The following is a 24176-nucleotide window of genomic DNA, read 5'->3' on the forward strand; positions in this document are numbered from 1 at the left end:
GTAGGTCTTTGCATTCCGTTTGTTGGAGCGCAGCTCCGAAAGCACAGACTCATCGCCCCACACAGCGATCAGATCCAAGACTTCCTGGTCAGTCCATGCTGGGGCCCTCTTTCTAGTCTGAGATTGCATGGACACCTCTGCTGGAGAGCTCTGCATCGCTGCCGGTGCTGCTGAGCTTGCCACGACGTCCACACAGGAAATGAGATTCAAACTGGCCAGACGGGAAAAGGAATTCAAATTTCCACGGGGCTTTTCCTGTGTGGCTGGTCAGAGCATCCAAGCTCGGACTGCTGTCAAGAGCATCAACAGAGTGGTGCACTGTGGGATAGCTCCCGGAGCTACTAAGGTCGATTTGCATCCACACCTAGCCTAATTCGACATGGTCATGTCGAATTTAGCGCTACTCCCCTCGTCGGGGAGGAGTACAGAATTCGAACTAAAGAGCCCTCTATGTCGAATTAAATGGCTTCCTGGTGTGGACGGGTGCACGGTTAATTCGAATTAACGCTGCTAAATTCGAATTAAAGTCCTAGTTTGGACCAGGCCTTAGTTCCCCTGGTCCCTGCCTACACTGAGCTGTCCATGGTCCTGCTGCACTTTCAGCAGCCAGGAACACAGTCCTCTCTCTTCCAGCTCCTGCAGCAACTGACTGCCTTTGTCTCTGCAGCTCCTTTTTATATGGCCCTCCTGGCCCCTGACTGGCCACTCTTGCAGCCCCTCTGATTGGCTGCTTCCCCTGCAGCCACTCCAGGCCACTTGGAGGACTTTTCTTCTGCTCCTATCTTGGGTGGGGTGTGGCAGGTGAGAGATGGATGGATGGAAGCAGCAGATATATCTTGATTTTTAGTGACGCTTTTGACACAGTCACACATGACATTCTTATAAGTAAACTAAGGAAATGTGGTCTAGATTAAGCTACTATAAGGTGGATGCAAAACTGGTTCAAAGACCATATTCAAAGTTATCAGTGGTTTGCTGTCAAACTGAGGGGACATAGCTAACGGTGTTCTGCAGGGGTCAATCCTGAGTGTGGTACTGTTCAACGTTTTTATTAATGACTTGGATAATGGAGTGGAGAGTGTGTTTATAAAATTTGCAGATGATACCAAGCAGTGAGTGCTTGCTAGCACTTTGAAGGACAGGATTAGAATTGAAAATGCCCTTAAGAAATTAGAGAGTTGGTCTGAGATCAACAAAATGAAATTGAATAAAGACAAGTGCAAAGTACTACACTTAAGAAAAAATCAAATGCACAATTACAAAATGAGGAATAACTGGCTAGGCAGTAATACTGCTGAAAAGGATCTGGGGTTATAGTAGATCACAAATTGACTATGATTCAGATATGTGCTGCACTTGTGGAAAAAGGCTAATATCATTTTGGGGTATATTAATAGAAGTGTTGTATGTAAGACATGAGAGGTAAATGTCCCACTCTACTCAGCACTGGTGAGGACTTAGTTGGAGTACTGTGTCCAGTTCTGGATGCCACACATTTTAAGAAAGATATGGACAAACTGAGAGTTCAGAGGAGAGCCACAAAAATGATAGAAAGCTTAGGAACCTGACCTGTGAAGAATGGGTAAAATATCTGGACTATCATGTTTAGTCTTGAGAAAAGAAGATTGTGGGGGAAGACCTGATAAGTCTTCAAATATGTTAAGGCTGGACAAGAGGTATTTGATTTAATCTGCAGCAATGGAGATTTAGGTTACATGTTTGGAAAAACCTAACTATTAGGATAGTTAAGCACTGGAATATGTTTCCAAAGGAGGTTGCGGCATCCCCCATCACTGGAGGTTTTAAAAACAGATTAGGCAAACACCTGTCAGGAATGGTCCTTCCTCAGCACAGGGAACTGGACTAGTGGTGACCTCTCAAGCTGCCATCCTGCTCTACATTTCTGTGAAAAATATCCACTTATTTTGGGTGCCCGTTGGTAATTTTTCAGAATCCTTAGCATTATAATAAGGCTTGGAAGGATTAGATTTTTATTGGTAAATGTCAATTTCACTGTACGCACACAAACCAACAAAAACATTTATATTGGTAATTGGAATTTGCAGATAACCAAAGTAAGAAAAATGCTGCTTGAGAACTTATTAGAGCAGTGGTTCTCAAACATTTGTACTGGTGACCCCTTTCACATAGCAAGCCTCTGAGTGCAACCCCCCTTATAAATTCAAAACACTTTTTAATATATTTAACACCATTATAAATGCTGGATGCAAAGTGGGGCTTGGGGTGGAGGCTGACAGCTCATGACTCCTCCATGTAATAACCTCGCAACCCCCAGTTTGAGAGCCCCTGTATGAGAGTGTGATTTTTAAGGGTATTTACGTCGTACATTTTGACATATGATGATGAAAATTTGTGTTTTAATGATATATAGCTTTAACTTTTTGAATGTCAACATCTACTGACAAATGATTATCTGACCCGCCCTATAATTTCCTCAATTGTGAAAATTTAAATAGTTAAATTTGAAAAAGTTTTTTTAAAATAAACATTGATATATCCATTACAATTATAAAAAAATCAATTTCTGCCATGCCTAATTATATAGCACTTCATATGTTCGAAGCACAGCTCCTATTAACTTCACTTGCAGCTGAGTGTGCTCAGCACTTCTGCTGATCAGACTGCAGGGTCTTAAGTCCGGCACTCAGAAAATGAGGAACACATAACTAGTGACCACCTGTGAAAAGTACAGTTTAAGTGATTTGACTGGCATCGCATAGGAATTCTGTGGTAGAGGCAGGGATCGACTTTATTTCTGTAGGGCAGCATTCAGCTGCCTTAATCATGAGATCATCCTTTCTCTTCCTGCACTTCCCTGTCTCATTCACTACGCACCTTCCTACTTTTCCAGCAAATGTCTGTAGGATGCCTGCCTCAAAAGTCTCCTTCACTTCACTTTCACTGTGTACTGAATGAGTCCTTTGGAAAAAATGGTATGTGATCAAGTAATTAAAGACTCTCAGAATGCATGTGCACAAGGGGGCTGAATTAAGGTTGCACAGGCAACCTTAATACTGGCATTTTTTAACTTGAGTGCTTGATTTTGCAATCTTAATGTTCTTTTAATGTAGTTTGTGCATGTAATTTCCTAGTTTAAAAAAAACACTGGAAAAAATCCTATCATTTTGGCATCATTGGTGGTCAGCAGGGATGGAACTTTTAGATTCGCCACACAAACCTCTGCCAGTTGAGCTAAGGAATAACTGATAGAGGATGACAACCTATTACAGCTATGTGGAGCAGCACTAGAAGGGGAGGGAATTAGCTGGTGGGTTTCATAGATATTTACTGACAGCTCTGGACGGGAATGTTCCCCAGTGGGCACAGATTCTGATCCCCTCCTCACTGGGATCCCTTCTGCCCCATCCTCTCTAAAGTCTCGCTGTTTCAGTCTTGTCTCTTCCTGCCCCCTTGGCTCCTTGTCCCAGTCTCATTTTCATCACTTAGCCAGTCCCAAACTCCGCTCCTCAGGCTTCTCATCCCACTCCTACTCTTACACTCCCAGTTTCCATTCCACCGTCCCGGCCCCATAGGTGATCTGTGTCTCTCCCCAACTCTAGTCTCACGTGCACCCTCTGCCCACATTCCTCATTCCCACTGGCTCCTAGTCCCAGTCTCCCTCCCTGGGCTCCTGATTCAGTCTGAATGCCCTCCCTCAGCTTCTTGTCCACCCATTCCCAGTTCTTTCCCCATCATTCTGTCTCATTGTGAGATCTGTCTTTATCTCATTCCCCCACCTTTCTCATTCTGTCTCAGTTTCTGTTCCCCTACCCCCAGGCTCCTTATTCCAGTCTCTTCCCCCAGTCCTCCTGCAGGTCTGGCTCTTGTCCCCTCTGCGTTTGAGCCAGGCAACTTATTCCTCCAACCTGCCTGGACCCAGCAGGTGAGTCAATGACCGTGCAGGAGAGACAGTCTCCCTGCTTTCAGCTCAGATGCTCGGATCTGGACTTGGCATAACCTGCAGCAGTCCAGAGCTATAACTGCAGCGTAATTACAACTCAGCCCTGGGCTGGAGTATGCCCAGTGTCTATGGAATCTTTGAGGAATTCAGCTGCTCAAAGCTAAGCCATGTCAGCTGAGCATGTGTAAACTGTAATTTTTTTCCTCCGAGGCTGATAAATTGGTCAAATTTGGGCACAAGGCACAACCCTGAAACAAAGTCCACTCTCTAGCCAAATTTCATGTATCTGCTCCAAAACACAGAAACACTAGAGTTTTTCCAAGAAAAAGTTGCCAGAATTTTTTAACTTAGGCAAAACAATGTATTTTCTTTCCCCTAGGCTTGCTTTCAGAAGTGGCTGAACCATTTTGGCTAAATTTTTCCCAAAACAAAACAACAAAGTCAGAGATAGACACCTGGCATCAAAAAATTTAGCTCAAACTGTTTAAAGCTTGACAAAGTTGTATGCAACTCAAAATAAGGTATTTATAATGCAAGTGTTGGGCAACCTTAATAATAGATGGTGTTACCACCTGTACCTAAAATAATCCAAGTTAAACATTAAAATGCAACATTGAAGCATCTCTACATAATGCAATTCTGAATCCTTTTTAAAAAAAGGATACTACATTTATCTTAATATTTTGTCATAAAGAAACAACAAAATTGGAGTAATTTGTAAACCACCACAGTAAATGTGGAAAGTTATTCTCTGTCCAAAAGATTTGGAAGAAGTGAGGCCATTGCTATAAATGCTTAGAAATGTGATATGTTTGTAAAGAGAACCCTTCATGAACTTATTTTCTTTATGCATCTGAAAACTGATCACAATAGTTATTTCTCTCTCCTTATTTTTCCTGAAATCCTGGAATTATAGGACTGAAAAATACCTGGAGATCCTAAATTCTGGGATTATACTCCCTAATATTTCCTCTGTGATAGTCTGTTGTCTCTGGCATGGGGAATGTTTCCTTCGATAGTCATGTAGGGTATAGAGTATCACAACAAGCCGTGAGACTGGGGTTAATAGTCCTTATCTCTCTTTTCAGTTTGGTGTATATCTCAGGGCAAATGTCAGTATTGCTTTTAAGGGACAATGCCAACTTGAAATCAATTAATTGTTATGGGGAAAAGAAAGTTAAAAGTAATGTTAGGGATTACATTTGACTTTGTGCCACCCTGTTTTGAGGTTTTACAGTTGCATTGTATCTAAACAAATGGGGAACTGTCTATAGTGAAACTTCATTTGGCAGCCATTTTTGTACAGTTAAAGTAAATAAATAGGAAAAAAAATCTCTAAACTTTCAGTTATTGTAATATTGCATATATATATATATTTTACAGATACATTTATGCTTTTTATTTTTAAATTGACTGTGTCCCTTGAAGTACAGGGCTTGAAAAATCTACTCACTCTGGGCAAGAAGGAGCCATCAACCTCTGGAGAATCTAAATTTTTATTTTAAAATTACCAACCTTTTTAGCCTTTCCAGTTGTAAAAAAAAACAACAACTTTCAAATATGGACAGAGCATAAACTATTGTTGCATCATCTTTTTGCAAAGAGATGGCTCCAGTGCTTCTGCTGCTGTTGGTAATTTTGCCAAACAGCAGCAGTGTGAAATAAACAAGACTCTGCTCATTTTTACTGCTACTGTTCTGAACCCTGTGGATAGCAGAACTGACAAGAATTGTGTTAATTCCATGCTACAGCTGTTTTAGAAGGCTCTAAGCAGGAGCAGAGGCAAACTCAATGGAGAGGACACAAAAATGTAACTGGGAAGTAGCTACAGGAACACAGATCTCTTCAATCTCACCCTCTACTCCCGGCAGCATCCAGCAGGTTCTGAGGAGGGAGAAGAGACAGAAAGCTCTTTCCAGAAACTAATGGAGGATGGAGATAAGTTTTTATCTGACACCTGCTAATCTGAGGATGCTATGAAAGACAAACCTGTGAGCAGAGCCCATGATCAGCACCCTTCCACTTCCCAGCAGCTTATGGCAGGGGAGCTAGATTTTTCATTAGGGCATTGCCCCTGCATCTTGCTGGTGGATACCTTCCTCACCTTATCTATCATATCTACCTTTGTTCCAGTACTGTCTTCAGGCTAGTAGGTGTGTGGCAGTTTTTAAATGTCTTGATGAAGTGCTTAATAAAAGAATTAGTGGCAATAGGGATGGTATTTTTTTTTATTGATATTGCCCAGCTAGCGTGTAACAACCTGAGGAATTCAGTGCAGTGTTGTCTCAGGAAAATCAGTTGTATTGTTCTTGTTATTCCAGCAGGGAGTTAAGATGGGCATTTAGCTGGGCTGAAGTAACGCGAGAGGGAGGAGTTGGCACTTGTTCACAGGTTAGCAAGCAGCCAGTCCATCAATCCATAACGAGACACATTTCCCACAGCGGCATCAATCTGTTGTTTTTCAAAGTACCTCATTACCTCTTGGATAATATCCCCCACGCTGCAGCCCTTCTTTGCTGCTTTTTCAGCCAACAGAGGAAGCTTATTCAAATTCCCTTCCTCTTCATTCATGAATGACAGATTGGGCACATTGAAGTGGGAAGCAGCCATCCACTGGAGGATAGCCTGGAGCTCCTTGTTCTGTGTGCTGCTGTTGGAATTCTGGTTGTTCACTATCACTTCAGAACTGGATGATAAATCTGATAGCTGTTTTCCACTTGACCTCACTTGTGAAGCTTCCCTTGACCCTTCCTTATCCAAAGCTGTGGATTTGTTTCTTGAGAATGAGGCACCAGTTGTATTTTGCTCATCTGATAGATCACCTATTGCTAAATCAGAATTGTTGCATTTCGTCATGAATAAACACAAGTTCATCACAGATTCCACCAGTTGGTCAAGAAATTTTTTGTTTACCTGATCCATGTTGTCAAACTGATCTATGGCTGAATTGGGCTGTGTAGATAAGGCCTTTTTGCTGGACTCACTATCAGTAGTGGCAACCTGTTTAAAACTCTTGTTTGTCTCACTGGAATTGTCATCTATATTGAAACCAGCCTCACGTAAGACCTTCTGGATGATTGATAAGAGGATACTTGATATATCGCCCTCTTGGGGAATATTCCTTGACCCAGTATTCATTGCAAGAGACTTGGAGCTTTGGCTTTTCCCAGCCTTTTCAAAATGAGATTCACGAGAAACAAACCCAAGTGAAGAAGTGCCCGAATCACGAGCGATTGAATCTCTGCCACTGTTTGTCTGTTGGATTAAGTGCTGTTGTATCAACATTAATGCTGTCACAGTGAGGTCTTTTGCTAGTGACTCTATTGAGGTGCTGACCTTTTCTGGCTTTTTTTCTTGACTCCCTCTTACCTTTTCTGGAGCTTTGCTTGCCATTTGTTTGGAATGCAACATGGTTAGTCCCTCCTTAATTATCTGTTCACTTACTTTCTCAGCACAGGTAAACTTCTTTGGCTTTGCTTTTTCCCTATCCTTCTTTTGTGTTTTCAGTGTTGCAAACTGCATGCTTTGAGATTTTGAATCTGATGGGAATGCCGTTTTCAGTATGGTGTATGCTAGGCTGTGAGACTTGGACTGTCCCTTATCATTATGCTCTGCTACAAGGACATTATACAGCCGTCTTACCATTACTTCCAAAATTTCAGTAGATTTCTGGCTTCCCATGTTATATAGGTTCTTCTTCACTGTGGAAGCAAAGTCAGAGTCTGTCATGAGCACCCCTGTGACATTATGCAGATTTTTCATGGTTGAGTCTATCAAGTCTGATATGACGTCTTTGGTGTGTTTGAGGATTACTCTCTTCAAAACTACACAAGCTGGGAGTGGCTTACCATCCTTCCTTTGGACTTTCATGGTCTTCATAAATGAGAACATCATGTCTGAAGCAACCTGATTTGCATAAACCATTAACCCCTGGCTCACAGAAGTACCAGAATCATCCTGCCCAGACTGTTTTGCTTGCTGACACATTTGTTTATCTCCAGACTTTTCCCCCTGTCTACAGCCACTTTGATTAGACATCTCACCATAGAAGAGTGATGTTCTCTTGGAACCTGGAGTATCTTCCTTCTTGATAGTCTTTTCTTGAGATGGCCTGGGGGATGGTAGTTTACTCTGGGGTTTCTGTGTGCTCGCTGCAGTGCATTCATTCACTGTTTGTGATGCAGTTTTGCTCACAGAACCACGGGAATTGTTATTTTTCCCTTCAGCAGCGGAGTCATGAATTGCCTGGTGTATATACTTACTGGCAGCACCTTCCAATTTATCTGTGATCTCTTTACGTGCCATTTGAAAAACCAAAGAGCAGAGCTTATTTACATAGCATGAAACATTATCTGGATCTCTTCTTCCCTTTTGGGCACCGGCAGACTTTAAAGATGTGTCACTGTTCTGGGACAACGATGAATCAATGAAGGTGTTGCTATCTTTGTGTTTCTGAGGAGTCTCTGAAGGGGTCAGTGCATGCTGGAGTCCATTTGCATATTTCTGAAGGTCATTGTTGAGCCAGCTCACAACACTGAGTTCATCGGTTGAACCTTGTTTGAAAAGACATACTGCTCCTTTAGTTTTAGAATGATCATGCTTCTCATTGTCCTTTATTACAATGACTTCTTTTTCCTCCAGATTCCCCAGATCAAGTTCATTTGACGGTTCAGACATGTTACTGGACTGGCTAGCAGCTTTCTTTGCTTTTGAATCTTTGTCCTTTACGTTCAGGCTGGAGACATCTACAAAACAGATCACTTTCCGGTCCTGGTCCTTCTGTTCATCAGGGTTGTAGAGATCTACTTTACATACACCTGCTTGGCTATGTAACCAGTCAACTTCCTGAGACATCTTTACAGGTTAAACATGGAACTGTAACCAGTGTTCTTGTGTTAGATGAGCTGCTATGATGACCCTGCCAGACTCAAGATGTTGCCTCCTCTCTCAACTTTCCATGGTCTTCTACTGCCAGATGGTATCTTCACCTTTTGTTAACACATCGTTTCTATAGTAGTGGTGACATCATAAAGAAGAGATTTTTAGCCACAACTAGTGGTGTGTTTCCAATTTTAACAAGGAGCTGCTATAATTTTTATTTCCTTTTTAATTTGTGAGAAGTCTGTCCTGCGTTGTGGGGAAGTTGGATTTAGATACAGGAGGTGCAAGAGAAGAGGGTGGTCTATTTGAGCATATAAACAGAAGCACTTATCAGAACCATAACCAAGGAAGAAGGCAACACGACTCCAGCAAAAATGCAGCTTAATGCTTTTTTTGTCAAAATATTTATGCTTTCACCTGAGATATAGATCTGTATACTGATAGTATAACACAGAGTTCAGCTTTAAAGGAGAAGAGACCTCTGGAGACAAACACCTTGGAGATATTTTTCTGGAGGCCACCCTGAGACTATGTTTTAAAATATGTGACACATGTTGTTGTCCTGTCCAGTCCGAAATTTTTTTTATTAGTCCCAAAAAATAAAGCAAAATGTACTTATTACTTACTCTACTCAGTGGGTAATGGGGGCTAGGGCAAGTGCCCATGATAGTATAGTTGCTGTAGTAGCTGTGGTGTTAACAGGGAGGCAGTTGTATTAAGGATTTTCCTGTATGTATTGAAAGGATAGATGTTCATGAGACCTGCTAGCACTTATGGCATGTTCAAACACAAGCTTTCATTTTATCTACCTTAAAATACATGGTGAACAACCATGCATTATTAATATCCGGTTCAACTCTGAAACTTACTTTGTAAGTATCAGAGGGGTAGCCGTGTTAGTCTGGTTCTGTAGAAGCAGCAAAGAATCCTGTGGCACCTTATAGACTAACAGATGTTTTGCAGCATGAGTGACTTGCATCCGAAGAAGTGGGTATTCACCCACGAAAGCTCATGCTGCAAAACGTCTGTTAGTCTATAAGGTGCCACAGGATTCTTTGCTGCTTTTACTTTGTAAGACTGGGGTTATGGGATTCTATATTTCTTGTTTTACTTTCATTCTAGATGAAATGTGCTCAATTTCCAAGTCAAAAGCTTTTTCCTAACTGTCTGTCCTGCAATGAGTCTAGAATCTGAGAGTCAAGCTGATTGCTTTCCTTCCTGATCACAACTAGCTATAAGAGTTACTTATGTTCTGTGATTCTTGTGCAACCCCATAATCTTCACATTATGCCTTATGCAGCCTCTCTGCCTTTAGTGATTGCACAGGTGTAGCTGTTTTGAATTTGGTAAACAATTATAATGATGAGGAAGATAGCATGGGGTCTGAGTAAAATCCCATTAAAATCAGTTGGGGTCTTTACATTTGGAACCTTTACTCTTAGTTACATTGCCTCTGCAAGGCTGTGGTGTGTGTGTGTGTGTGTGTGTGTGTGTGTGTGTGTGTGTGTGTGTGTGTGTGTGTGTGTGTGTGTGTGTGTGTGAAAAAGGCTGAGGGGGGAAAACCACAAAAAGAAAACCCCAACCCTTCAAACCTTTACTTTTTTCACTGAAGTCAGCTGACGTGACTGAATAGACACACTGGCTTATCCGTTAATTAAGAAGGTGCTCTTTTTACATAGTCACTTTTCAAGGTAGAGCATACTTCTTATAGAGCTGAGCCAATAGTAAAATATGGCATTTACCAATACTAAAGCTCTGGTTTATTTCAACAGAATCAGTGCCCTTTAGTTGTCATGAATAGATAAAGTTCTGAAAGAGAACAATGTTATTTGAAATGAATACAAGTGTGCATGAATAGATTCAGTATGACTATACATATGCTTGTTTACATATGAACATATTCATTTTATCATTGCTGAGGAGTCCCATTCCTGCCACCCTGTATATATACAGTCTTTGTCTAAGAACAGTATGGGAGTAGGAAGTTTACTTAGATAGGAAGTTATTATGGGAGACTGAAAGAAATTCTTCCTGTGGCTAGCTAGTATACTTCTTTGTCACTCAGTTTCATACAGCAGACACATACCGATCAGCAGTCAGGAGGAGGATTGAGGCTAGATGTTGCCTAGGTGATGACATTTCCATCAACTTCTGGGACCATAATTTGATGTGTATGTGGAGTGATCATATTACATAGCATATCTCCGAATAGCTACTTCGCAAGGTCGCAGCACAGCTTGAAGTGCAGACTTCAGGTGGCTTCCAATTTCAGGCGGCAAATAGAGAGGAAACAAATTGCTGGCTGAAGATATCAGGCAGTGGGCAAGTGTAGACAGAGAGAACCAGTCAGAGGCATTTCTGGATTATTTGAATGTTTCTGTCTATGGTCAGCCATTGTTCCTTGAGACTGTGCTGACAAATTTCCTTCTTCTGTTGGGTTTTCGGAAGAATAGGTTGCTTCTGATTTTGGGTGAGAATCTCTTGTTCATGATGTGGCTGGGGAGGAAGACCATGCCCTGGATGCACCTGCTCCCACTGAGATAGAATTGGCTGAGGCTGCTGCCGTAGCTGCTAGTGGAGATTCTGGCAAGGGTCTTCCTTGTGATGGGGTATCCCTCATCTCATACTACTGATGGCTTGACCAGTCTGCTTTTTCATGTGTTTTATAAGTGCCGCTGAGGGAAGGTACTCTGTGCAGAGTACATAAAGAGAAAGTGCCAGTTAAATTTTGATATATAAAGTTTGCCATTGGCCACAGTTATGCAATACCTTCTTATTAGTACAGTGTGTTATGAAATTAAATGTTTAGAAAGGGTAAAGCTTTTGGTAGGGGAAAGACTGCAGCACACCCAGAATATACTTTTATTCACTTTTATGCAATACATGCCCATGACTATCATCTGGATAGAAGGTAATAGTCAATTTATTTTCATGAACGTACATCCAGAAATACATGAATTTGTTGTTTACAGGGTTCATATGGTGTGTGTAGTCTTAAACATTCATTCACAGTGATACACACTTCATTTGTAGGTGGGGATGATGAAATGATGAACAATTTTCTGACGTACCTTTTTTCCTATTCTGAAAAAGCCAAAATTTTTATTATGCAAGTCTGAAACAATGTCATCATCACTTATACAAGACGCACACTGCTGCAGGAAGCAACAGCAAAGCCCACATACGTAGTGACATGTTTGCTGAATGATATGATATATTGCGTGATAACTGCACAGTCCTGAAGAGCCTCTTAAACTATGTGGAATGGCCTTGGTGCTGCAGTGAAACACACTGGCAACAGAAAATGAGCACTCTCCTTTCACCTGATCACAGGGTGCATATCTCTGATGCCTGCAGCAGCAACATGTACATACTTACACTGTGTGTTTGCTGAATAAATAATGAATGAATAATTACATTATGTAGGATTTATAATGTCATAAGGAACAACACAAGTCACATAAATGCACTTTGTGATGCAGGCTGCATTTGCAGAAGCAGTAGCAATCTAAAGAAAATGTGTGCAAGGTGTAATAGCACTCAATGATTTCTCACTGCATTTCTCATATACTGTCAAAATGTAAAAAGGTGCATTTGCAGATGCAACCTGAATCACAAAGGACATCTGTGCGTGTTGGAAAAGCCAATGTCATAACACTACTGTGATGTTATAAATTATTTCTATCATAAAGTGATATTTACCCTCATTCACCAAATGCACTTGGTGTGCCTAATGCTGTGACAGCCTCCTGGATGACAAGTCTAAGGCGTTATGGGTGGTAAAGGGATATACATAACACTAAGTGATATCTGCCAATACAAACCCATTCCTGTGGTGGCATTTGAAGAGATGTGCATAGCAAGCCTCGCTTATCACAATTTTCCACCACCGAGATGATTGCTGCTCTAGGTCCTAGTTAAACAAGAGATTAACTTCTAAACTCATGAGTAGTCCCACTGAAGTCAATGGGATTATTTGTGTGTAAAGTTACCCATGTGCTTAAGTTTTGCTGATTTGGGACCCTAGTGAATGGTTTTGTGGTGCTGTGTCCTTGCTGGTAGGCATACTTGCTTCTTCATAGGCCATGTGGCGAGACAGCCATTCATTAAAATAAACAAAATATGGCAAATACAAAAAGCATGCATATGCAAAACACTGAGCATATGGTCTTCAGAAGCAGGCCCTAGTGCATGTTTATCTGAACTTTTTCAGATAAAGGCCAAATAAATCTGAATCCTCTTTATTCATCTTGTGTGAGGACTGGATTTGGGAGTTCATCATATGCTCTCTCCTCAGTGTTTCTGCTTTTGCTTCTGTCACTGTATCCAGAAATGGCTGTGATGATATGGTGTTTGTTTTGCTTGTTTGCTGCAGTCTACCGTTTGGGTTGCTCTGACAGACCAGAAAGGAAGTTAGATGGCGGGAAAGTGCAACAAGCTTCCTCCCTTGGCTCAGTTAGACTGATGTTGGAGAGCATGGGTGATTTTCCTGTTCCTTAGGAAGGATGTACCCCTCATTTATATCCTCAGAGCATCCTTCCTTGAAGGGTGATGGGGATGTTCCTGTGTGGCTTGAACTGACCTCTTCTTGGTGTTGCTCATGTTGGGAGTTATAGCACATGCTTAGGAACCTCTCAACTTGAATGATTTGATTCCCCCCATTTCCTTGAGTATTCCGTGTCTCAGTTCTCCATCCACAGAGCTGATGTCATCCATTCTTGGAACGCTTTCTTGGTCAAGTTCTTTATTCTTATCTTCTTCCTGGTTTGTGCCTGGGGAAACACAAACACCAATAAGTGATGATGATACACAGAACAAGACATCGCAGAAAAACCTGATTCTTAGGTTATGTCTTCACTTTGTGGGGAGCGAGTATGTTCTTAACTAAGGGTATGTCTACACTACAAGAGTAGTTCGATTTAACTTAGGTCGAATTTGTGGATTCGACCTTATGAAGTCGAATTTGTGTATCCACACTAAGGACACTAATTCGACTTTGTGAGTCCACACTAACGGGGCAAGCGTCGACATTGGAAGCGGTGCATTCTGGGCAGCTATCCCACAGTTCCCGCAGTTCTCGTGCTCTCTGTGAGAGCAAGGGGGAGACCTTTATGGCGGGATGGGAGGTTGAGGAAAATCGCCTGGCTGCTGATTACGCTCCGCCAGACACCCGTGCGATTAGAAGAGCCCAGCGGGAAGCGCTGTGCATCCGGGAGGCTTTGAAAGCTAGGTTCCTCAGAGAGCAGGGTAACCTATGACTGTCCAGTCTCTTTACAGAGAAGCTGAACCTGCCCCTGTTTCAGTTACTATTGACTTTTTTCAGCGGTTACATACCCCGTTCACCAGGTTTCCCCCCTTCCAACAGACGTTTAAAAATAAAGTTATTGGAACATTGTTAATTAACAAAGTTTTCTTTACTAACGAATTCGCGTTAAAGGGTTCAAACAGGGATGCAGACTGTGGTGGGTACGGTGTGCAGTGATGTACAGACTGCTTCTACACTCGAGGAATGACAGGCTCCTGCTCCTACAGCGGTCTCTGGGTGGAGGACGGTTACAGGAGGGTGTGCAGGAAGGGGTGGGTTTGCAGGAAGGGGTGAGGGGTGTGTGGGAAGGGTGAGTAGGTGTAGGGGGATGATGGCTCTGGCTGGAGCTCAGGGCATCGGAGAGGCTCATGGCTAGGGTGGAAGGGCATGGTAAGGGCAGCCTGCCTTGCCATTTGTGGATGCCAGGCGCTCGGACCCTGGGGCAGCATACACCTCCCAGACTGACCTGGGGCAGCAGACACCTCCCAGAGTGAACCGGGTGCCTAGTGACTGCACTCTGTGTGTGACCTGCTGTTGATCCTGCCCCCATGTCTGTACCCTGGTAATGGTGGCTGTCCTATGCAATTAACAAACCCCTCCCCCCACTTCACACAAAGTCTTCTGCAAAGAAACATGACAGAAACAGTAATTAATAGCAAACTATTTTTAATACTCAACTACACAGTTGGGGGATGAAACTGGGATTTGGGATTGGGTGAGCCAGGAAGGGAAGCAATTCTCATACTTTAGGGAATGAGAGCTGTTTGGTACATGAGCGCTCTGCTGGGGTGGAGTGACAGTTTTCATGGCCCCTAGCACCCCTCCTTCTTGTGATTTTGGGTGAGGGGGGGACAGGACTTTGTGGCGGGGGGGGAGGTTGCAGATACAGTGCAGGGGGGCTCTCTCCTCCTGCCTGCGGTCCTGCAGAACATCCACAAGGCGCCGGAGCGTGTCCGTTTGCTCCCTCATTAGGCCAAGCAGCGTTTGAGTCGCTGCCACCTGTCCTCCCATTCGCTGTGTGAGCGCTGCTGCTGAGAGAGGGTCTCCCTCCACTGGCTCTGCTGGGCCGCCTCGGCTCTGGAGCAGGCCATCAGTTCAGCGAACATCTCGTCCCGAGTCTTTTTCTTTCGCTGCCTAATCTGCACCAGCCTCTGTGAGGGGGATGCCGGGGCAGGTCGGGAAACAGCCGCAGCTGTGTGATGGGAAAAAGGAAGTGATTTCCTTGCAAACATACATGTTTGCGAACACTGAACACAGTCTAGTCTGTTTCTGTGAACAAGACCATACACGGCACCTATCTCATGCGCTCTCAGGACAAGTTCGAATTCTCAGCATTCACTTTCATTGCCTGGGGTCTTGCACTGGAGATCAGACAAGCGGGGCAGGACAGCAGAATCCGTGTAGCAGCCAGGCCTGGTAAGCTGTAAACTTTAGGCTGCTTAAAAGTTAATGTATAGCAGTGCCCTCCTGCTGCAGGCAATCTGGAAAGCATAAACTCTGACCCGGTTCCACCCCCTCGCGGCTGTCCCCGGGAAAGATCCCTGTATGCTTCCCCTCTGTAGCCTCCACCACGTGGCTGTTAAACGACGCTTATTGTTATGCAAAGGAAAAGTGAAGCATTCCCAATAGTAACATTACACTAATTCCCCTAATTAGATGCAGCAGTCGCCGAGCGAGATCACCCTGAGGCGGGTCACTAAGAGAGACAGAGAGCGCATACTGCGTGAAACCCTGCACAGACCAGGGCCCTATGCTGCCATGCTCGTCGAGGCAATGCTCCCACTGTACGTGAGGATAGCCTGGCGCGGAAGAGTGTGCTTCCACGGAGCACCCAATAAGGCACCTCTCCCCAGGAACCTCCTGCGGAGGCTTTTCGAGTACCTCTACGAGAGCTTCGTGGAACTCTCCCAAGAGGATTTCTGTTCTATCCCCATATGCATTGACCTTCTTTTCATATAGTTTTTATTCCTGTTTTTTTAAAAATAAATGTTTACATGTTTATAGCACTTACCGACTGATCCTTCCCCTGATTCAGAGTCCGGGTTAACGGCCGGGGAGGGTTGGTAGGGGATCTCTGTCAGGCTGATGAAGAGACCCTGGCTGTGGGGAAAGCAGTATTGTAAGCGCTGTCGCCTGCCTCGTCCTCCACAAACCCTTCCTCATCTTCCCCATCCGCGAACATCGCCGAGGAACTGCCCGTCGACACTATCCCATCCTCAGAGTCCACGGTCACTGGTGGGGCAGTGGTGGCAGACGCACCGAGAATGGCATGCAGTGCCTCGTAGAAGCGGCATGTCTGGGGCTGGGCTCCGGAGCGTCCGTTTGCCGCTTTGATTTTTTGATAGCCTTGTCTCAGGTCCTTGATTTTCACGCGGCACTGAGTTGCATCCCGGCTGTATCCTCTGAGTGCCATGGCTTTGGAGACCTTCTCGTAGGTCTTTGCATTCCGTTTTTTGGAGCACAGCTCTGAAAGCACAGACTCATCGCCCCACACAGCGATCAGATCCAAGACTTCCCGGTCAGTCCATGCTGGGGCCCTCTTTCTACTCTGAGATTGCATGGACCCCTCTCCCGGAGAGCTCTGCATCGTTGCCGGTGCTGCTGAGCTCGCCCCGATGTCCAACCAGGAATTGAGATTCAAACTGGCCAGACAGGAAAAGGAATTCAAATTTTCCCGGGGCTTTTCCTGTATGGCTGATCAGAACATCTGAGCTTGGACTGCTGTCCAGAGCGTCAACACAGTGGTGCACTGTGGGATAGCTCCCGGAGCTATTAAGGTCGATTTCCGTCCACACATAGGCTAACTCGACATAGCCATGTCGAATTTAGCGCTACTCCCCTCGTCGGGGTGGAGTACCGAATTCGAACTAAAGAGCCCTCTAGGTCGAACTAATTAGCTTCCTGGTGTGGACGGTTGCACGGTTAAATCGAATTAACGCTGCTAAATTTGACATAAACTCCTAGTGTAGACCAGGCCTAACTCAGGTTAGCTAACCCGGGTTACAGTAGTAGTGACAATACAGTGACTGCTTTTAACTCAAGTTAGCAGCTTGAGTTAATACCTATATAGGAGCCTGGGATGGAACTTGAGTTGCTAACCCAAGTTAAAAGCAGAGTTGCCATGTCTTCACTGCTGTTTTAAACCTGAGTTGGCTGATTAGCTAACCTTAGTTAAGAACACGCCCCCGCCCCCTTTCATCAGTGAAGGCGTACTCTGAGTGGACAGAGTGCCTTATCCAACACCTCAAATATAACATCTCAGAGAAATTTCCTTGGCCCTAACAATGCAATTCCATTGTCTGCACTCTCTATTTTAATCTGGCAATATAAAATTTAAATTTGTTAAAGGGATGGAGGAACAGTGACTGGGACATTAAATTATCTTATTCTCTAGATACTTGTTCTCAGACTACTGAAAAGTCATAGAAACAAATGTCAGAGGTGGAGATGATGTCATCTGGTCCATTTTTCTGTCAAAATGGGATTGAGCCCTCAGAATATTTTCCATGGCTTTGTCCAGGATAATTTTTAATCTCTCAGTTTATGTGGCTTCCCATATTTCCCTTGCAAGATCATTTAACTAGCAGGAAGTGTTTGTGCCCTCCATTTTCTCTTTTAATTTCATCTAATTTCTTTTAGTTATATTTATGCAAGAAAATCTATATCCTTATTATTTATCCTTTTTAATCGTTTAGCCAAATTATATACATTTAATTTTTTAAATCTTTCCTCACAAACCTCTCCCTTTAGTCCTTTATTCATTGCTGTTGCTCTTTTCCGAAATCCTTCTAGTTTGTCAATATCTTCTCAATACTGAGTGCAGAAGTTAGCTGTCTCATCAGAGCTATTTAGCTATTTATATCTCTGTAGTTTGATGCTTTTGAGTGTACAGTACCAAATTCCACCATTTTTACTGTCACAAACTAATGTTCATAATTTTCTGAGTATGAATTCAGGAGAGAATATCAAATCCATGATTGTTTAACTGTATAAAATCCAAATATATTACATTTACTACATTAATTTCTTCCACTAAATCCACTATTCCCTTTTTTATTGAATATGTAAAAACCGTACCTCTCCACCTCTGATAGACTTCATCCACCAACTGCTCAGCAGTGCTCCCAATAGAGTACAACAGCACAAATGTTTGAGGGTCTGTTACCTCACTCCTGTAGGGTGTGATGGTAGCTGGAGTTGCCTGCCACTGCTTAAGGTCCTCTTCTTCCTCTGAAGACACAGTACAAGCCTGGTACTCCTTTTTTTTTTTTTTTTTCCCTGCTCCTCTCTGGGCACAGCCTGAGATGCACTGTGTTAGTGGCTGTCTTTTGTGGAGAAAAAAGGCTGAGTGGTCCTGAGACTCTTGTTGCTGAGGCCTGGTCTACACTACGCGTTTAAACCAAATTTAGCAGCGTTATACCGATTTAATCCTGCACCCGTCCACACAATGAGGCCCTTTATATCGATATAAAGGGCTCTTTAAACCGGTTTCTGTACTCCTCCCTGACGAGAGGAGTAGCGCTGAAATCGGTATTGCCATGTCGGATTAGGGTTAGTGTGGCCGCAAATCGGTATTGGCCTCCGGGAGCTATCCCACAGTGCACCATTGTGACCGCTCTGGAAAGCCATCTGAGTTAGGATGCACTGGCCAGGTAGACAGGAAAAGCCCCGCGAACTTTTGAATTTCATTTCCTGTTTGCCCAGCGTGGAGCTCTGATCTGCACGGGTGGCGATGCAGTCCCAAATCCAGAAAGAGCTCCAGCATGGACCGTACGGGAGATACTGGATCTGATCGCTGTATGGGGAGACAAATCTGTTCTATCAGAGCTCCGTTACAGACGACAAAATGACAAAGCATTTGAAAAAATCTCCAGGCTATGATAGACAGAGGCCACAGCAGGGACTCAGCACAGTGCTGTGTGATAAGTGTAACGGAAAGCCAAATAATCAAATGGATGCTCATGGAGGGAGGGAAGGGGTACTGAGGACTCCAGCTATCCCACAGTCCCCGAAAAGCATTTGCATTCTTGGCTGGGCTCCAAGTGCCTGAAGGATCAAAAACATTTTCCCGGGTGTTTCAGGGTGTATGTCGTCTATTTACACCCTTTCCCCCCCCCCGAAAGAAAAGGGAAAAAAATCGTTTCTCGCCTATTTTTAAAGTCACCCTATGTCTACTGCATGCTGCTGGTAGACGGGGTGCTGGAGCGCTAAACAGCAGCATCCTCTCCTCTCCCCTCCCCGGTGGCAGATGGTACAGTACAGAAGGACTGGTGTCCGTTCTCATCATCAGCCCATGAGTGCTCCTGGCTGGCCTCGGTGAGGTCGGCCGGGGGCGCCTGGGTAAAAATAGTAATGACTCCTGGTCATTCCCAGCAGATGGTACAGAATGGCTGGTAACCGTCCTCATCATAGCAACTGGGGGCTGAGCTCCATCTGCTCCCCCCCCCCCCCGGTCATGTCTAAAGAAAAGTTTCTGTACTGCTTGGACTATCATAGCAGCGGAAGGCTGGTCTCCTCTCCCCCACTACCCTTTAATGTCCTGCCTGGACTATCATAGCAGCTGGAGGCTTCCTCCCCCTCATTTTATCTCACTAAAAAGTCTGTGTTTCTTATTCCTGCATTCTTTATTACTTCATCACACAAATGGGGGGACACTGCCACGGTAGCCCAGGAGGGTTGGGGGAGGAGGGAAGCAACAGGTGAGGTTGTTGCAGGGGCACCCCCTAGAATGGCATGCAGCTCATCATTTCTGCGGGATCTCTGGGACTCTGACACAAAGCGGCTGTGCTCTCTGGTTCTCTAGTACACTTGCCCCATATTCTAGGCTGGACTGACTCTATTTTTAGACAAAACATAGGAAGGGAATGACCCAGGGAGTCATTCCCATTTTTGCCTATGCGCCCCCGGCCAACCTCAGCGAGGCCAGCCAGGAGCACCCATGATAGCAGCAGATGGTACAGAATGACTGATAACCGTCATCTCATCGCCAATTTACAATGGCATGACAGAGGGTGCAATATGACTGGTAACCGTCTCTGCTATCTTGCAAAGGCAAATGAATGCTGCTGTGTAGCAGTGTAGTACCACGTCTGTCAGCAGCATCCAGTACACATATGGTGACAGTGACAAAAGGCAAAACGGGCTCCCTGATTGCCATGCTATGGCGTCTGCCAGGGCAATCCAGGGAAGAAGGGCACGAAATGATTGTCTGCCGTTGCTTTCCCGGAGGAAGGACTGAGTGACGACATTTATCCAGAATCACCCGCGACAGTGTTTTTGCATTGGGATCTCAACCCAGAATTCCAATGGTCAGGGGAGACTGCGGGAACTATGGGATAGCTATGGGATAGCTACCCACAGTGCAACGCTCCGGAAATCGACACTAGCCTCGGTACATGGACGCACACCGCCGAATTAATGTGCTTAGTGTGGCCACGTGCACTCGACTTTATACAATCTGTTTTACAAAACCGGTTTATGTAAAATCGGAATAATCCCGTAGTGTAGACATACCCTGACTCTCCTTGAAAGCCATAGACCATGAAGCATCACTCACGTAGTTCTGCCCCTCCTGCACAGTGGCTACTTGATCCTTTTTCTTCTCTCCTTCCTCTAGCTTCCTCCCTTCTATGCCATTCTGCTTTTTTCTGCAGAAAAACAAGACCGTTTATTAGCTGCCCCTGTTCCCACATTAAAATCTTGCACAAACAGAAGTCTTGGCCTTTTCTGTTGAAGGCCTATGACTCAATACTGCCTCCCTACATACGGGCCACAGCATGTTGACGGCATCCTTCAGACTTTAATTTGTTTGTTTTTACAAGATAAAATATTCTTACAATTTTTGAAAACTTTGTTACAGTGCCCAAAGGTATATGGATATGTCAACCCATGCATTAGCTAGACTGCAACTGTAAAAACCCTTTGTCACATCCTTAGTTCTCAATCATCAAGTCCTAACAATTTCTCAGTGACATAAGATAAATACTGTAGCATTTTGAGTGATGCCAGAGTGAGCAAAGTGAATAATGTAACAGGCTGTGAGAAAGTATCCCAGCTCCCATTACCACTGCAGGACTACAGCTGCAGAGACAAAATAGCACATGATGCTGGCTCTGACACAGCAATTTCCACTTACCTTCTTCTCAATTGACATGCCCAACATGAAGCTAAATTTGTTGTAGAATTGCTGAAGCTATTGTGGCTCTTCCTCTTCGCCATGTTAGAGAATTTTGCTACTCAGTCTTCACCCATGCCACCCTACGATACAATACAAAGCAACAGTAAGAGGCAAGAAAGTAATCTGCTCCTTCCATCATAGAGAAGATAATGGTTATCAAGACTGACTTCATTAGATTACCAGCACGGAGCCCAGTTCCTGTTAGATTTGGCTTTATGACATAAGAACATTGGGAGTTAGATCATTTGGTTTCTTAGTGACCATAGCAACAGTGAACCCAGTTACAATGAACTGCTATATCTTCCCTAGTTTTTTCAGAAATGTTTGGCTTATCAAGTTCTGGTGTCCTAAAAAGCCTAAGAGTATGTCTACATGGCGTCTGGGAGGTGTGATTCTCTGATTAGGTAGACATACATGTGCTAGCTCTGCGCAAACTAGTATGTTAAAAACAGAAGTTTGGCCATGGCAGCACAGGTGACAGCTTGGGTTAGCCCAGGGTTGGGCAAACTACGGCCCGCGGGCTGGATCCAGCCTGCGAGCCATTTTAAGCTGGCCCAAGAGCCGCACTATGCGGCTCGATCCTGCTCCGGCCGGGGCGCTGGGTCAGGGGCCGGACCACACGGCTTGGCCCCACTCCGGCTGGGGCACTGGTTCAGGGGCTGCATCACGCGGCTCCCGGAAGCCACAGCATGGCCCCGCTCCAGCTCCTATGCACTCCAATGGGAGCTGCAGGGGCAGTGCCTGCGGATGGGGCAGCGTGTAGAGCCACCTGGCTATGCCTCTGCATAGGAGCCGGAGAAAGGACATGCCACTACTTCCAGGAGCCGCTTGAGGTAAGCGCCACACCCCAACCCCCAGCCCTGATCCCCCTCCTGCTCTTCAAACTCCTCGATCCCAGCCCAGAGCACCCTCTACACCCCAAACCTCTCAGCCCCACCCCAGAGCCTGCATCCCCAGCCAGAACCTGCACCCCTTCCCACACCCCTGCCCCAGCCCTGATCCCCCTCTGACCCTCTGAACCCCTTGGTCCCAGCCCAGAGCACCCTCCTACACCCCAAACTCCTTATCCCCAGCCCCACCCCGGAACCTGTACCCCCACCCCAATTTTGTGAGTATTCATGTCCCACCATACAATTTCTATGCCCCAGTGTGGCCCTCGGGCCAAAAGGTTTGCCCACCCCTGGGTTAGCCACTCAAGTACATATCTAGAACGTCAGACAGGTTTGTACTCAGGTGGCTAGTTGGAGCTACTGCCATGGCTATTGTGGTCGCACTGCTATTTTTAGCATACAAGTTCAAGAAGAGCTAGCACATGTATGTTAACCCAAGCTGGGAATCGCATCTCCCAGCTGCTATGTGGACATAGCCTAAGGAAGATTATGTGACTCTTGGAGTATGTCTACACTACCAGAGTAGTTCGATTCTACTTAAATCGAATTTGTGGAACCAATATTACAAAGTCGAACGTGTGTATCCACACTAAGGACAGTAATTCAACTTTGTGAGTCCACACTAACAGGGCAAGCATCGACATTGGAAGCGGTGCACTGTGGGCAGCTATCCCACAGTTCCCGCAGTCCCCGCTGCTCATTGGAATTCTGGGTCGAGCCCCCAATGCCTGCTGGGGGAAAAAATGTGTCGAGGGTGGTTTTGGGTAACTGTCGTCATTCAACCGTCACTCCCGCCCTCCCTCCCTGAAAGCGCCGGCGGGAAATCTGTTAGCGCACTTTTCTGGTCAGTGACAGCGCGGACGCCACAGCACTGCGAGCATGGAGCCCGCTGCGATCATCGCTACAGTTATGGCCGTTGTCAACTCCTCGCACCTTATCGTCCACCTTTTTCACAGTCAGATGGTGAGAAATCGGGCAAGGAGGCTATGGCAGCGCGGTGAGGACATGAAGTGTGAGAGTGGCACAGACCTCTCACAAAGCACGGGATCCCGCGCCGCGGAGATCATGGTGGCAATGGGTCATGTTCATGCTATGGGACGGCGATTCTGGGCCCGGGAAACAAGCACGTACTGGTGGGACCGCATAGTGCTGCAGGTCTGGGATGAATCACAGTGGCTGCGAAACTTCAGGATGCATAAGGGAACTTTCCTTGAACTGTGTGAGTTGCTGTCCCCTGTCCTGAAGCGCAAGGACACCCGGATGCGAGCAGCCCTGACTGTGTAGAAGCGAGTGGCCATAGCCCTCTGGAAACTTGCAACGCCAGACAGCTACCGGTCAGTAGCGAACCACTTTGGAGTGGGCAAATCTACCGTGGGGGTTGCTGTGATGCAAGTAGCCAACGCAATCGTTGACCTACTGCTCTCAAAGGTAGTGACCCTGGGAAACGTTCAGGTCATCATAGATGGCTTCGCCGTGATGTGATTCCCAAACTGCGGTGGGGCTATAGATGGAACTCACATCCCTATCCTGGGACTGGACCACCAGGCCAGCCAGTAGATTAACCGAAAGGGCTACTTTTCAATGGTGCTGCAAGCACTGGTGGACCGTAGGGGACGTTTTACCAACATCAACGTCGGATGGCCGGGCAAGGTTCATGACGCACGTGTTTTCAGGAATTCTGGTCTGTTTAGACACCTGCAGGAAGGTATTTTCTTCCCGGACCACAAAATAACTGTTGGGGATGTGGAGATGCCTACAGTGATCCTCGGGGACCCAGCCTACCCGCTAATGCCCTGGCTCATGAAGCCCTATACAGGCGCCATGGACAGTGACAAAGAACTCTTCAACTACCGGCTGAGCAAGTGCAGAATGGTGGTGGAGTGTCCTTTTGGACGTCTCAAGGGGAGATGGAGAAGCTTACTGACTCGCTCAGATCTCAGCGAAACCAATATCCCCATTGTTATTGCAGCTTGCTGTGTGCTCCACAATCTCTGTGAGAGC

General features: G+C 45.2%; 2 protein-coding genes across 11 annotated transcripts in view; one reads left to right on the forward strand and one right to left on the reverse strand.

Annotated features, from left to right (window-relative positions):
* PHC3 (polyhomeotic homolog 3) overlaps window positions 1-24176 on the forward strand; it is a 114967-nt gene that overhangs the window by 39266 nt on the left and 51525 nt on the right. The window lies entirely within an intron of this gene.
* LOC120371528 (A-kinase anchor protein 4-like) lies at window positions 6127-8900 on the reverse strand. Its single transcript, XM_039487338.1, has one exon. It carries the CDS (start codon window positions 8774-8776, stop codon window positions 6308-6310), a length of 2469 nt encoding a protein of 822 aa, XP_039343272.1. The 5' UTR covers window positions 8777-8900; the 3' UTR covers window positions 6127-6307.

The sequence above is a fragment of the Mauremys reevesii genome, linkage group 9 (assembly GCF_016161935.1).
Source record: "Mauremys reevesii isolate NIE-2019 linkage group 9, ASM1616193v1, whole genome shotgun sequence".
NCBI lineage: Eukaryota > Metazoa > Chordata > Testudines > Geoemydidae > Mauremys > Mauremys reevesii.

Bases quoted from the DNA above. Each gene is read 5' to 3' on its own strand.
- LOC120371528 (XM_039487338.1), bottom strand. From the start codon at position 8,776: ATGTCTCAGGAAGTTGACTGGTTACATAGCCAAGCAGGTGTATGTAAA.